Source organism: Brachycentrus maculatus, unplaced genomic scaffold, assembly GCF_059751285.1.
Source record: "Brachycentrus maculatus isolate JH-2025_06_01 unplaced genomic scaffold, ASM5975128v1 h1tg000244l, whole genome shotgun sequence".
In the NCBI taxonomy this organism is placed as follows: domain Eukaryota; kingdom Metazoa; phylum Arthropoda; class Insecta; order Trichoptera; family Brachycentridae; genus Brachycentrus; species Brachycentrus maculatus.
Genome location: NW_028280995.1, coordinates 2,287,021 through 2,300,803, shown reverse-complemented (window position 1 = coordinate 2,300,803; position 13,783 = coordinate 2,287,021). Strand labels below are relative to the sequence as shown.

The following is a 13,783-nucleotide window of genomic DNA, read 5'->3' as shown; positions in this document are numbered from 1 at the left end:
TTTTCTATGTAACTGTTTTTAATTACCAGCTAGAATTTGATATTGGAAATTAATATAACACGTCTAATAAGAATATATACTGTAAATTGACCAATTAAACAAAATAATATCTACATCTATAAAATCATTTTAAACCACCTTTATAAAAATAAAAGTAAATAATACCTACCCTATCAATTAAAAATTTTGTAAGATATTTGCTGATGAATTATAACGTAATTGAATAAAACCAAGGAAATATTCAATTAGGAATGCTCACAATCAATTTATATATTATAATACACTAACTAACTAACCATCACGCCGCTTCCCCGCAGGGGTAGGCAGAGAGAATAGAGCGCCACACCACTCTGTCCTTGCAAACATTCTTCACCTCTTCCACGTTCATGCATCTCCTCATACATACCCGCCGATTGTTACGACTCCTAACCTGTTATAATAAGTATTTTATTTATTGTTTCGGCATTAACTTTGTGGTAAGACATGTTACAATGATTAAAGAAAACAAAAAAATTAACTCAAGTGGTAAAAAAAAACAAGTGTTTTCTTTAATCATTATAATAAGTTGTTATTGATTAAATAATATATATGGCAGTTTAAAAGTTTATTATTGTTTAAATTAATAAATAGGTACTTGTTAGGCAAGTGCTTAATGAAATAAAATAATAGAATATATTTCAAAATAAAATATATATTTTTTTCTCTGAACAACGAAATAAGTAAATATTTTTTAAGAATGTGAAAATTAATTACGAATTACGAAAATTAATTATAAAATTATTACTGAATTTACAGCAGTTATACTATTGTTGATACTACTTATATTACTGTTTAGACGACATAAATATAATAATAATAAATTTGGATAACTTATATAGCGCCATTTTCGTAAAAAAATACCTCAAGGGCGCTTCACTGTGAATGAATTATATAAATACATATAATGACTTGTGATGAAAAAAATTATCATCCTGATCTTGATCGCAGGTAAAAACATAATACTAGATTTTTTCTGTCTTAACATTTTGTAACTTTCAATTTTTATATTATGGGCACACAAATATTGGATTTGATCCCTCAAGGGATTGTTATCAAGATTTTTATTTGTATCTCAACATCCATATTCCCATCACAAATAACTTCTTTGTCTCTGTTGAGTATGCTATTTGGTTAAAATTATGGAAATAGGAAAAAAACCGATAATAGTTTGAAGTATGTAGCTTATAATGGATAAATTGGGAATAAGAAGAAACAGATCTTCAAATATGTAATAACACCTATATGGTGGTAGAAAGATCATAAAAAATCCTCATAATCGGGAATAATAATAAGAACAGTTAATAAGCCGTATTACTATGTAGTATTTAGTATAACAAACATAACTACCATATACTATTTGTCTGATTTGACAGATAATTAGTTTTATCCTTCCGCTGAGCGAATATGGTTGTGTATACGCTTGAACAACGCTGGGAAATATTGCGACATTACTTTGAAAATCATGGTAATGTTGCAGAATGTGTGCGAAAATTGCGTACGGTTTTTGGAAGAAGAGAAGCACCGTCAGCTCCGTATGTTCGTTATCTTGTGAAAAAAGTGAAAGAAACTGGCATCCTCATCGATAAACCAAAGCGTGAAAAGCCAAAAACAGTGCGTACACCCGAGAATATCGATGTTGTGGCAGAAAGTGTGCGTGAAGCGCCATCAACATCAATTCACCGTCGTTCTCAACAATTGAACATTTCGGAGACATCATTGAGACGAATTTTGCATAAAGACCTTGGTATGACGCCATACAAAGTCCAATTGGTTCAGGAGTTGAAGCCAACTGACCATCCAATGCGTTTTCGCTTCGCTGAGTGGGCCTGCGATCGACTTACAGAAGATGCCGATTTTGCCAAAAAAATCATCTTTTCGGATGAAGCTCATTTTGATCTTGGCGGGTATGTAAACAAGCAAAATTACAAAAATATAGTAAAAAAAATATTGGGTTTGTTATTCATAAACAAAAGAAGCTTTTGGCGGGAAACTACACATGTCGCGTTCTATAGGGTGAGAGCAAGCGATACCCGCTTCACATACATATTTTCCGTTGGCAATTCAAAATAATTTATAGAAATAGGGAAGTTTACAACCGTTTTCTAGCTCCGCCTTCTTTGTGACGTCACTTTCTTCCATCTCTTTCTAACAGAAAAGACTCTAGTAAAGGAAACTACATAAATATACATCATAATAGCTTTTGTATTCATAATATAATATTTAATTTTAACCTTAAAATTATTTAATTTCCATTTATTTCAGCTCGAAATTTAATAATAGTTTTTACTACGATGATCTTTTTATAAGAAAGTCAGAAAACATTACGTTTACCACTTTGTTATTGTACCTTTTTATTATTTTCTCCCTGTATATTTGTGAGGTTGGTAGACATGGTGACGCAAGTTTTTGAATTCGCGGAGGGCGCTGCTGAGCTGACGCGGAACCCAACCGAGCCACCTCTCTCGTGGAACATTTAGTACGGGCTTCATACATTTTGTTCTAGTTTGTTCGAGTCCTTTGCTTCGCCAGTTGCTTCAGTGAAATATTCGTAAAAACCAACTTAAAGGTGAGTTGTTATAATTTTTTAATTGAATAGTCTGGTAATTTTAAGCTTCTTTCTTCGTTCCATCACGCTTTTAACGAATATCAATATTTCTACACGTTGGAATTTCACTTCGAACATGGCCATTCGTTCTCTCATACATTTCATACTTAGCGTGGGTACCGCAGTACTAAAGCGTTTTTATTAATCTGCGATTTCTCTTCAATATTCTTCGCGGTATATATTTTCTTTGTTCCAGCGGTGGTAGATTATTAAGTTTTTCGAAATTCCTGAAACCAGATTTCCGCGTGTAATGCGTACTTTCATCGAAATATCGTAAAAACAAAATGGCTTAGCCTCGAGGCTTGCCCATTAAGCTTGGCTTTATCGTGAATTTTAATAAATTATTTTTTTCATTAAAATTTATCATTTTATTATTGCAATCAACGTTTTCTTGCATCAAATTAATATTCTAATCGTTTTACGAAGAAAAATATTCGGAATTTTCACGAAATCGGTTTCCCGCCAAAAGCGTCTCTCAAGCTTTCCTTAGCGTGTCAACACAAGCGGTTTTTCCTTACTATAAAAGGGTATGGGCTTCGCTACCACGCTTCCTGCGCGCTTCTATTCATTTCTCACTTACTCGCGCATTTATTTTAAACGGATTTTTTTCTATTTTTCAGTACAATGGCTGACAAACCGAAACGCCCGATGTCCGCTTACATGCTGTGGCTTAACAGCGCCAGGGAGGAGATCAAGACCCAGCATCCCGGCCTCAAAGTCACGGAGATCGCCAAGAAGGGAGGAGAGATGTGGAGGGCGATGAAAGACAAGAGTGTTAGTATCTCAGTTAGTACGGCTTGTTCAAATGAAATACTGCCCAATTGCACCAAGTGTAAGAACTGGTGATACTGAAGCGTCCAAAGCCCCTTCCAGGTTTCGCACCCCCGCTGGGTGGCCGTTAGTAACTGTCGTTTGTTTGCAGGTGTGGGAGGACAAGGCTGCCAAGGCGAAGGAGCAGTACACAAAGGACTTGGAGGCCTTCAACGCCAACGGCGGCGGCGGAGAGCCCAAGAAGGCGCAGAAGAGAGGCAAGAAGGCGGCCCCCAAGAAGCCGGTCACCAAGAGCAAGAAGAAGAAGGACGAGTCCGAGGATGAAGTGTCGGAGGACGACGAAGAGGAAAGCGAGTGATCTGGATGCCCCCCACCGAGTCCCTGTTCATATTAATTATGATAAATTCAATAATTCATGTTTATTTATTACGTCGACTCGCTCCCAGTTGAGTTTCTGTTAGATGTAAGTGTCGAGGGATGTGTACAAAATAAAGAGCCCCATGCCCTTCTCTATGTCTGACTGGCTCCGCCATCATCCTCATTTTATATACTGATAATACGGGCGAGCCGTCTCTCTCGTTGTGTATGTTAAGTAATAGTGTAGTTGGTGGAAGTGAGTGGTACCTACCTCTTTGTAACTTTGTGTAAATTGCAGTTTATTGTATTAATCGCAGCCAAAAGAAGTACTATCTAAGTATCTTGACTGAGAGTGCACAGGTACTTCTTTCGCAATGTTCGTACCTGCGTTAAGTTTAGGAAATATGTTTTAATTAGTTTGTCAGATTTTAATTAGATAATTACTTTAACCAGACTTAACGCATAGGTAGGTTTTGAAATGATTTGTCATTTTTACATGTTATTTTGTAAAATAAAGTAGCATTCCTCATGTCAAGTGGTTTTACATTTTCATGCAAATTTCTTATAAATAAAAACGAAATATTTTTTAAACCAGTCTTTTGTTGTTTTATGCACCATTTTCCCTTTCCCGACTCCTATAAGCCCCCTAGAGTATTATAAGGACCTTCGGGTCGGCCGTTATCAGTTCAATGACTGATTATGCCTTTGCGAAATTTGGCGGGACATTCAAAACTTCCTCAGCGAAGGGCCTTACATACGCTCTATATTGTTCTGTATGGAAAATGCTCCACCGAAGTATGGCGATATATCAAGCTTCAGTACTGAAGAAAGCGCGGTAAATCCGCATCTCCGTAGCCATGCCGTTTCGATGGGCGGGTTTAAAGGGCGAATTAGAAATTGTAGGTTTCTAATCCACTCTGCAAATGTATTTTTGCGATATAATCGATTTCCATATATTTCTCGTGGTTTTAACGAGGCCAGTGGTAAGGTTTGTCGTATATCGCCATTTTATATGACGCTCTACGGAAACGGAAATAGTATACGCAACCAAAAAGCATCTTTTAGAGGAAAAGAGACGAAAGGGTTCGTTCACTTCTAGCGTGGCTTGCGCTTGCATAACGCCAATGGTACCAACGAAACCCGTTTCTATGGAAACGGTATTATGTTGATACGCTTTTTTTCTGGGATGTCGGTAAAGCAGATTTCCATCCTGAGATTCTGACTTGGTGTTTATGTCAAAATATTGCAGAAGTTTTGAAGGATAATAATGTTCCTATACACGTGTACTGTTATATAGTGTCGTTCAATCTGGAATAAGGATAATCTAGCGTGATTTTGATAGCGTTTACTACTATGGCGGGCGATTCTTCAGCAGCCCCGACTCCAGACCGGGTAGTGCTCGTCACTGGTGGATATGATCATGTTATAAAATTATGGCAAGCTCATACCGGGGACTGTATCAGGACAATGCAGCATCCAGATTCCGTAAGTCTTCAAATTGTATTTATATAGATAATCTCAATACTGTCAGCAGTCTCCCCCTGCGCGTGGACTCCGACTATTCCGGCTTTTGACACATCCACATTTAGGTGCTGTTGCTCTTATCATACTTACCATTTTACTTTTTATTCTCCTTAATGGGTAAGCGAGGACTGATAGATTCATCATGACAAGATGAAGTGGGATTTCCGACAGCTCTGAGATTCGGTATAGGTTAAAATGTCGAGGGACCTGCGACCTCTGACAGATTTGTGTTGGAACTATGGATATTTTAATTTTGTCTTATTTACGGCTTTTAACAATATTAAAAAAAATATGTACAGTAAAAATTAAGAATACACTAATAAAAATCATCACTGACAATAATCATTGTCTCCTAAACGACAGTTACGTACTAGAAATAAATCTGGAAATTCTCGATTGCGAATTCCCTATTAGTTAAGCGGACAAAATTGTATGTTCTGAACAACATGGATTCACATGTAGAAGGTCAACACTATCCAATCATTTGGTCTATCAGAAATACATACCAGATTCACTAGACAATAAACATCAAGTAGATTCCATCTATACCAAGTTTTCAAAAGCATTTGATAAGGTTTTCCACAAAATATTGCTGTATAAGTTGAAACAATTATTCCTAATTCTATTTGTTTGATTTTCTAGTAGACTAGTAAGATGTAATTTGTTGTTATTTCAGCAAGTGAATGCGCTGGACATCATGCCTGATAAACTGATGGTAGCGGCCTGCGGCTACCAGCACATCCGCATGTACGACCTTGTGAGCTCTAACCCGGACCCTGTTATTAACTACGACGGCATTTCAAAGAACATTTCTAGGGTCGGCTTTCAGGTAAGAAAAATATTTATTATTTGCAGGGCTTTTTTTTTCATGTAACGCGGTGAAACGGCATTCCGGCACCTTTTTTCACGGATAATTTTGTTGTTTTTTTTTTTAAATTTATAAATTAACTAGACGAAACAATGTTTGTGCTTCCGTAATTACAATCTTTATTTATATAATTCGTCAAAATGATAAAATATGGAGTTGTAATGAGTATTTAAATGATATTTGAATACATATATTTTTTTGTAAAAAGCTTGACATGAACTGATTTCTTGGACTTTTTTGTTTTAAAAAAAGCCCTAATATACTAATTAGGGTCGTATACTAATCACGAGAAACCGCAAAAATAACTCCGATTCGTACTATGTTTTTTGCGTCTCGCGCTGTACCAAAATTAAGTAAATAGAACGCTTATAAGCGTCTCCGCTCTCTACCAACAGTATGTTAAAGACGCTTTTAAGCGTTTCCCGCAAACAATGTGTTAAAAGTAGAGACTTTGCGGGTTATTCCTCAAACAAAATGTCTTTCTTTACGATAAATTAAAACACTTGTTGATATTCATTGGTAGGAAGATGGAAAATGGATGTACACTGGAGGAGAGGATTCCACAGCTAGAATTTGGGATTTAAGGTAAATGATTTCATTTTACTTGTAGTAAGGCAGATTTCTGACAGGCGAGTTTGTAATTAGAAGTCTCGGTGAATGTACGCACTGGCAGAATGCAGTTCACAGCTAGCGATGAATTTGTTTTTCTCAAAGTGGACGCGATGTCTAGTTTAGTCGCAATAGAAGTGACTGTATAACATCGGTTTACCATATGTAATTGTGTTGTGATTTTACTTTTGTGCAATATTTAAATATAATGAAACTCTTATTTTACGCTTTTTAAGGGACTGAAAAAGATAAACTTAAAAAGAGGGAAAATGTAAAAGCGGGGTATTGAAAACAAAAATGTTTTAATTTTATTTATTTTTTGTGAAAATCATGTAGATGAGTTTTTTTTGCATACATAAACCTAAATGAAGGGAAAAAAACATTTTAATTGTATTTATTTTTTGTGAAAATCATATATGAGTTTTTTTGCATACAAAAGCCTAAATATAGGGATAAAGAAACACCTTAATTTTATACATTTTTTGTGAAAATCATGTAGATGAATTTTTGCATAGAAAAACCTAAATGTAGGGAAAATGTAAATTAAGGTGTTATAAAACGTATAAATACATATGAATTGGGGATATTGAAAAAAAACATTAGAAGTAAATTTTTTTTTGTTAAAATTATAATGACTTAATGAAAAATACAAACAAAAAACGTAAAAAATGCATGTAAATGATGATTGTAAAAAAAAGAAGCATTACAGATTGAGTAAAAAATTGAATGACAGTATATTTTCGATGTAAACTGGGGGGAAAAAGGTAAATTTCGGTAATAATGTATGAAAATATATTGGAACTGAAATATATCGGGAAAATTTTAAATCTGGGGATGTGAAATCCGGGTTTCACTAAAGTTTTATTTTTTGTAGATCTCGCCAGTTGCAGTGCCAAAGGATATTCCAAGTGTCGGCGCCCGTTAATGCAGTTTGCCTACACCCTAACCAGGCGGAGATAATGGTGGGAGACCAGAGCGGGATCATTCACTTGTGGGACCTGAAGACGGATCACAACGAACAACTGGTGACTATATTTTCTGTATATCTATCAAGACTAAAAAGTCAATTAGAATTAAAATCAGGATTCATGATGGAATGAATAGTAAAATCAATATTATAAGGAGAAAAATTGATTGAAATGCGGTAACTGTTTTCCATCAATGTGATACTAGACTATATTTTAAATAGATGTGTCGACATGAAATGAAACATGTAGAAGAAAAAACACCAAAAAAATAAAATAAAAATAAACTGTATTACCAACAAACATAACAAGTGTAAGTCCCTCTTCAAGCACAAGAGCTCTGTCTCATTATTGGAGGGAACTGCGTTTTTAATTTTAAGATTGGAAGTAGAAATGTTTAGAAAATGAATTAAAATTATAAAAAAAAAATTGTAACCATATTCCATAATAATAATAATAATAATAATAAATCCCTTACCGCACCCCAATGGTGCATAGGGCACTGCTTCATGTAAACGCAGTGTTATCTCGATCGATTACACATGAAGGAAAGGTGATCAGCCCTCCACTCCAGGTACCAGTCCAGTGTAATATTGAATAAATATTAGAGTGAAAAAATCACTTTTATTTATTAAACCCCCCTGGGAATCGAACCCGGGACCTCCAGAACGGTAGGCGAGCATGCTGACCATTACACTACGGAGGCAGACTTATTATTTTGTATTATGCGGATATTGCATAATACAAAATAATATGAAAAAAAAAAAAATTATATGAAAAAAGATGGACGGGCTTAGTATACTATATTATATATTAGTATACTACGGGATTAGTATACTAATTAGGGTCAGGGTTGATGAAAAAACCGCCCGATTACAATGTGTTAAGTGAACGATGAATGATAAGGTGTGTTATTAATATATAAGGGTTTGGTAATCCAAACTGCAAAGTTAACAATGTTTTTAACACACAAAACGTATTTGCTTTCTCGTTCCAGATTCCAGAAGCGGAATCTTCAATTCAGGACATTGCGATAGACGCGGAGGGCCGGCTCATGGCGGCCGTGAACAACAAGGGGCATTGCTACGTGTGGTCGCTGTCGGGCAGCGCAGAGGACCAGCCCACCAAACTCAACCCCAAGCACAGGCTGGAGGCGCACCCCAAGTACGCCCTCCGCTGCAAATTCAGTCCTGACTCGAGGTCATTATTAATACTTTCATTATTTAATAACAAAATAATTTTTTTAATTAATGTTTTACCTAGTAAATACCACTATTTCTTAAAATCTACTGTGACACGTGTTTCGATGCATTCCGCATCATTTTTAAACACCGTAATGAAAATGATGCGGAATGCATCGAAACACGTGTCACAGTAGATTTTAAGAAATAGTGGTATTTAAAAAGTAAAACATTAATTAAAAATGGATGGATTTTACCACAAAGTGACTAATCAATTAATGAAATCAACAAAATTCTTATCAAGTTGAAATTGACATCTCACCCGTAGGGTGAATAATCCAGTGTCCGATTTTTATTAACATAAATTATTTACATTAATTTAAATCACAATTTTAAACATATTTTTTTTTTTTATTTGCAGAGACCCACCAATCCACCTTGTGTGTCTTGTCGGTGGAGTTCTTTTAGAAAACTTTTTTTTTACACACAAAAAAAGAGGAAAATTAAGAATATAAACATTTTACAATTTTAATAAAATTAACTCTTGATCATTCACCCATTCCTTTATTTTGCCTTTGTTCCATGTTTTATTTTGACCTCTAACATCCGTCTGCAACAAATTAAAAATGTTCGGAACGATATATTGCAGTGTTCAACTCCCATATTTATTGTTAATTCTTGGGACTATCAAACCTTCGTTGTGTGTAAATCGTGTATCATGGTTGTGCACTAAAAGATTTCGATATTTTTGTCTAGTTTGTTGTTCAACGATGATACTTATCCACAATATTCCACGTACCGGCAGTAATTTTAAATGTTTATATATGAAGATTGATACAATAAATAATATTAACCTTTTGCAGCCCAGTGGTTCTTTTTACGGGAACGCGGATTTGTGTCGTTCAATGCCCACCGGTCCCATACAGGACCGCTGATCGTGATGCATTTCGCTATTGGTTTACACTGATTTATGATTGTCATAAAGCATTCAATATTTAAATATTAGGTTACGTAAACAATGTCTTTGAGATACCGATCCATCATTTTATTTTTGGTTCTGATAAATATTTAAGTCATGATGCCTTATAATGCAGTTAAAAACACTAATATTACATTAGTGTTTATAACTGCATTAAAAGGTTGACTCTTGGGAGAGATGCATTGTGTTTTATTAGGCGGACCGTATTAAAACAAAGCTGCTTTATAATGGTAAATTATAAACAATCTTTTATTTTGGTAATGCTTTTTATTTTACCTAAATAAGATGACTAATTTTAGAGATATAATTTTATTGATTCGGCAGTCACTTTGTGGTTAAACTTATCCATTTTAAATTAAAATTTACTTAGTAAATACCACTATTTCTTAAAATTTACTGTGACACGTGTTTCGATGCATTTGCATCATTTTCAAACATCGTGTATTTTTATAACAGCTACGCATAGGTAGCATGTCGCGCAAATATTTCACAAAAATACTTGGGCAGGGTGCTACCCTTTTTGCACGCGGCGCATGAGCGTCTAAAGGTGGAGACTGACCGGAGAATTTTGTCGTAACGTAACACGTTACGATGCGAGCATTCAGGCAGTCAGTACAGCGAGCCGAGCGCTCCATCCATAGTTTCGGATGCTCGCTGATGTCGCCGCGAGCAGTGTTACGACGAAATGCTCCAGTCAGTCACCTTAAAGGTTAATGTTGTCCGGAAAAGATGTTGATTTGAAAATAGTTTTCAAAAGTACCACAAATGTCAATTTTTTTTTAATGATGTCGTTTGTAGTTTACTGGTCACAACCTCCGGGGACGGCACTGCCCGAGTGTGGAAGACCGAAGATTTCAGTCTGGTGCGGGAACTCAAGTACAAGGACCAGCGCTGGGTGTGGGACACGGCCTTCAGTGCCGATTCGGAGTATGTCTTCACAGGTATGTTGCCAGAGCCATTCAATCAACAAGACAAACATATCGTTATGCGTGCAGTGAAATGTGTCCATTGGCGGTTGCCTTTGTCTTTGTCCGCAAAAGACTATTAAATGTGTCGGGTTGTGGTCCCGTGGTAAGTGACGCGGACTCTTGAGTCAGAGTTTCTGTGTTCGAACCCACTCTACCACAATTTGATACCTATTTTTAGTAATGAGCTGCTTAGGCTCACAGAAAAAGTATGAAATTGGAAGTATTTTTGTAAATAGTAAAACACAAATATTTCTCTTTTCATTTAAAAACAAAAAACTGCACAGGGGTGGTCTCTTCTGAGGCGCAAGAAGGACAAGTCCCAACGGTAGCGGTGTTGTAAGGACCGCTTGATTTGGCCAAGGTCGAGATCGAAGTGAAGAATAAATGTCGCTGAAGTAATAGCCTACGAAAGATCTTTTCAATTGAAGCATAAATATAACCGAGTAGTATGGTTGTCAATCATGGGTAGAATTGGTTAATGTTACATGTGTGTAAAGTGACAACTTAAACCAGCCTATGGCTGTCGTAAGCCCTGTAAATGTCCAGACATCCATATTCTTCTTCATCTATGTTAAATGTAAAAAAAATCATTAATTTTAATTACTGAATAAATACTTACAGGTTCTTCCGATGGAAACGCTAGATTGTGGAACATAAGTACTGGCAACATTGAGAGAGAATATTGCGGGCACCAGAAGTCAATCACCGCCCTCGCGTTCCGAGATGATATCATCTCGTAATGATCCAACAACTTGTACTCTTGAGACGGAAGTTTTTAGACATTCTAATATATCGCTGGTTAAATGCCAAGGGGCCACAACGCAAAAAAAAACTCTTTTTTCCAAATATGGTATCTAAATTGTCAAAATTTTCATATTTCTAACGTTAGAATTATGGGTGTCTTTCGAATATGAAAATGTTGATGATTTAGATACCATTTGTTGGAATAAAGAGTTTAATTGATTTATTTTTGCCTTGTGGCCTATTCCGCATTTAACCAGCGTTATGTACATAGTATATTATAATGCAGTTTATCGCAATGCTTCCCTACTACTCTCGAGTAGTCCTTTGGAATGAAAACTACATACATGTGAAGACTTTGCTTGTACACTTAATAATCAACGAGTTTACACCATGTCAATCCGATGTAATGCCCTGTGCACCGTTTGGGAGTAGGTAGGGATGAAAAAATAATTGGTCAAAGTTGACTATTTTTACATTTTTTTGAACTGGCTTCAATAATATTAAAATTAGTTTAACCTGTCCAGAAGTAAGTTTTTTAAAAATATATTTTTTTTCTTTTTTATAATTTATATCATAGTCGATGCTATAAGCACCATATTTTCTTGAATAAAAAAAAAACATTTACACCAGTAAACATGATTTATAGCAGCATTGGCAATTTTGACATAAATCATGTTTTGATATAAATTACGTCATAAATCATGTTTTGTATTGGTCGTATATATACAACCTTACTCCTGGAAAGGTTAAATATTATATTTTTGGGAGCAAACAAACTATTGCAAAGTTAAACTAAAATGTTCAAGCAAGTCCAGTTTTTTTTTTGACTTCTTAAAATAAACAATGAAGATAAAAATTAAAATAAACGACTGAATATCAAACGATATTAAACCAGCACAATACATCATACAAAAATATATGACAGCATAGTTTTAACGCATTTTTTTAGTATGAAATACTAAATATTGCACACTGAAAAGCATAAAAATATGCCATATTTATGTCATTTTTTAAAAAGTTTTGTTTTTTTGGAATTACATAATACGTTTTGGGTGAAAAATCATGGCAAGCAAATATGAGGTTGGGATGATTTATATATAAAACATTTGAATTTGGATAAAAACTTTTGTCTGGACTACAAGATCACTTAACATAAAAACTTTATATCCCGACAAATATTTTTTACTCAATAATATACCTGTTCTACGGGATACATTTATGTATTATACTTTTCTACCATTGCTGTAGTGAATACAATGTACAAAATATACCTAATTAAGCTATAAAAAATATATATAAGTTATATTAAAATGTTACCTGTACCATAATAAATATCTTTGAAAATAATATCATGACTTGTTTTTATTTTTGGGTAAAATATATTTAAAAAAAAAAATAAAAATAAAAAATAAAATATATATATATATATATATATATATATATATATATATATATATATATATATATAAATATATATATCTGCCCCTGTAGTGTAATGGTCAGCACGCTCGGCTACCGTACTGGAGGTCCCGGGTTCGATTCCCAGGGGGATCAAACAAATATAAGTGATTTTTCACTATAAATGGTAGTAAATCATGGATAGAATTTGTGAATGTGTTAACATGTGTGTAAAGTGATCACTTAACCAAGCCTATGACAGTTGTAAATGCCCAGACTTCCACATTCTTCTTTATATAGATGAACATAGGTTCAGATAAAAAATAATTCCTAAGTGGAGACAATCCAGATTTGTGAACAATTATTTGGACACACTCAAAATTTAGTAAATAAAATGAAAAATAAATACACAAAAATAACTTTCAATTCAATATTTATTTACTGAAAATATGGTTATAAGTACACCGACATAAAATAATGTCATAATAAACATGGTCTAATTCAAAATATTATGGAAAATTATTTTTAAAAAAAAACATCTTTTGACATATTCGACATCCAGACCTATGAAGGCCTGTTTCAAGAAGTAATGTTATCAGAATTAAACAGTGCTATAAGCGAGTATCATTTGTATTAATTTTTCTCCATAAAATTCACCCACTAACCATTCTTATTTTATAAGTCTATAAATCATCACAAAAATTCTCCACATTTCTTTATTAATTATTGTTAAGTAGTTTAGTGCACGATAAATTGGGAAATATATATATATATA

The 13,783-nt window shown here is 34.4% G+C and overlaps 2 protein-coding genes across 5 annotated transcripts; both read left to right on the top strand.

The window, feature by feature from the left end:
• The first annotated feature begins 1,676 nt into the window (after positions 1-1,676).
• LOC148306320 (high mobility group protein D-like) lies at positions 1,677-4,369 on the top strand. 4 transcript variants are annotated; one of them, XM_088265253.1, is made up of 3 exons: positions 1,677-1,943; positions 3,265-3,418; positions 3,567-4,369. In XM_088265253.1, exons 1-3 carry the CDS (start codon positions 1,786-1,788, stop codon positions 3,771-3,773), a joined length of 519 nt encoding a protein of 172 aa, XP_088121379.1. In that variant the 5' UTR covers positions 1,677-1,785; the 3' UTR covers positions 3,774-4,369. The 4 variants fall into 4 exon arrangements, with proteins under 4 accessions (XP_088121379.1, XP_088121378.1, XP_088121381.1 ...); XM_088265252.1 differs by having other exon boundaries at positions 1,755-1,943; positions 3,265-3,430; XM_088265255.1 differs by lacking the exon at positions 1,677-1,943 and adding an exon at positions 2,541-2,605.
• A 607-nt stretch (positions 4,370-4,976) lies between these two features.
• Lst8 (MTOR associated protein, LST8) lies at positions 4,977-12,959 on the top strand. Its single transcript, XM_088265250.1, has 7 exons — positions 4,977-5,257; positions 5,973-6,125; positions 6,688-6,749; positions 7,648-7,798; positions 8,736-8,938; positions 10,697-10,839; positions 11,488-12,959. Exons 1-7 carry the CDS (start codon positions 5,126-5,128, stop codon positions 11,604-11,606), a joined length of 963 nt encoding a protein of 320 aa, XP_088121376.1. The 5' UTR covers positions 4,977-5,125; the 3' UTR covers positions 11,607-12,959.
• Positions 12,960-13,783: the final 824 nt, after the last annotated feature.

What these genes read in the sequence shown, in the direction of transcription:
- LOC148306320 (XM_088265252.1), top strand. Translation starts at nt 1,786, where the DNA reads ATGACGCCATACAAAGTCCAATTGGTTCAGGAGTTGAAGCCAACTGAC. An exon ending in GCTCATTTTGATCTTGGCGG is followed by an intron (nt 1,944 to 3,264) that starts GTATGTAAACAA and finishes TCTATTTTTCAG; the next exon opens with TACAATGGCTGACAAACCGA. An exon ending in ACAAGAGTGTTAGTATCTCA is followed by an intron (nt 3,431 to 3,566) that starts GTTAGTACGGCT and finishes GTTTGTTTGCAG; the next exon opens with GTGTGGGAGGACAAGGCTGC.
- Lst8 (XM_088265250.1), top strand. Translation starts at nt 5,126, where the DNA reads ATGGCGGGCGATTCTTCAGCAGCCCCGACTCCAGACCGGGTAGTGCTC. An exon ending in TTTCTAGGGTCGGCTTTCAG is followed by an intron (nt 6,126 to 6,687) that starts GTAAGAAAAATA and finishes ATTCATTGGTAG; the next exon opens with GAAGATGGAAAATGGATGTA. An exon ending in GCTAGAATTTGGGATTTAAG is followed by an intron (nt 6,750 to 7,647) that starts GTAAATGATTTC and finishes TATTTTTTGTAG; the next exon opens with ATCTCGCCAGTTGCAGTGCC.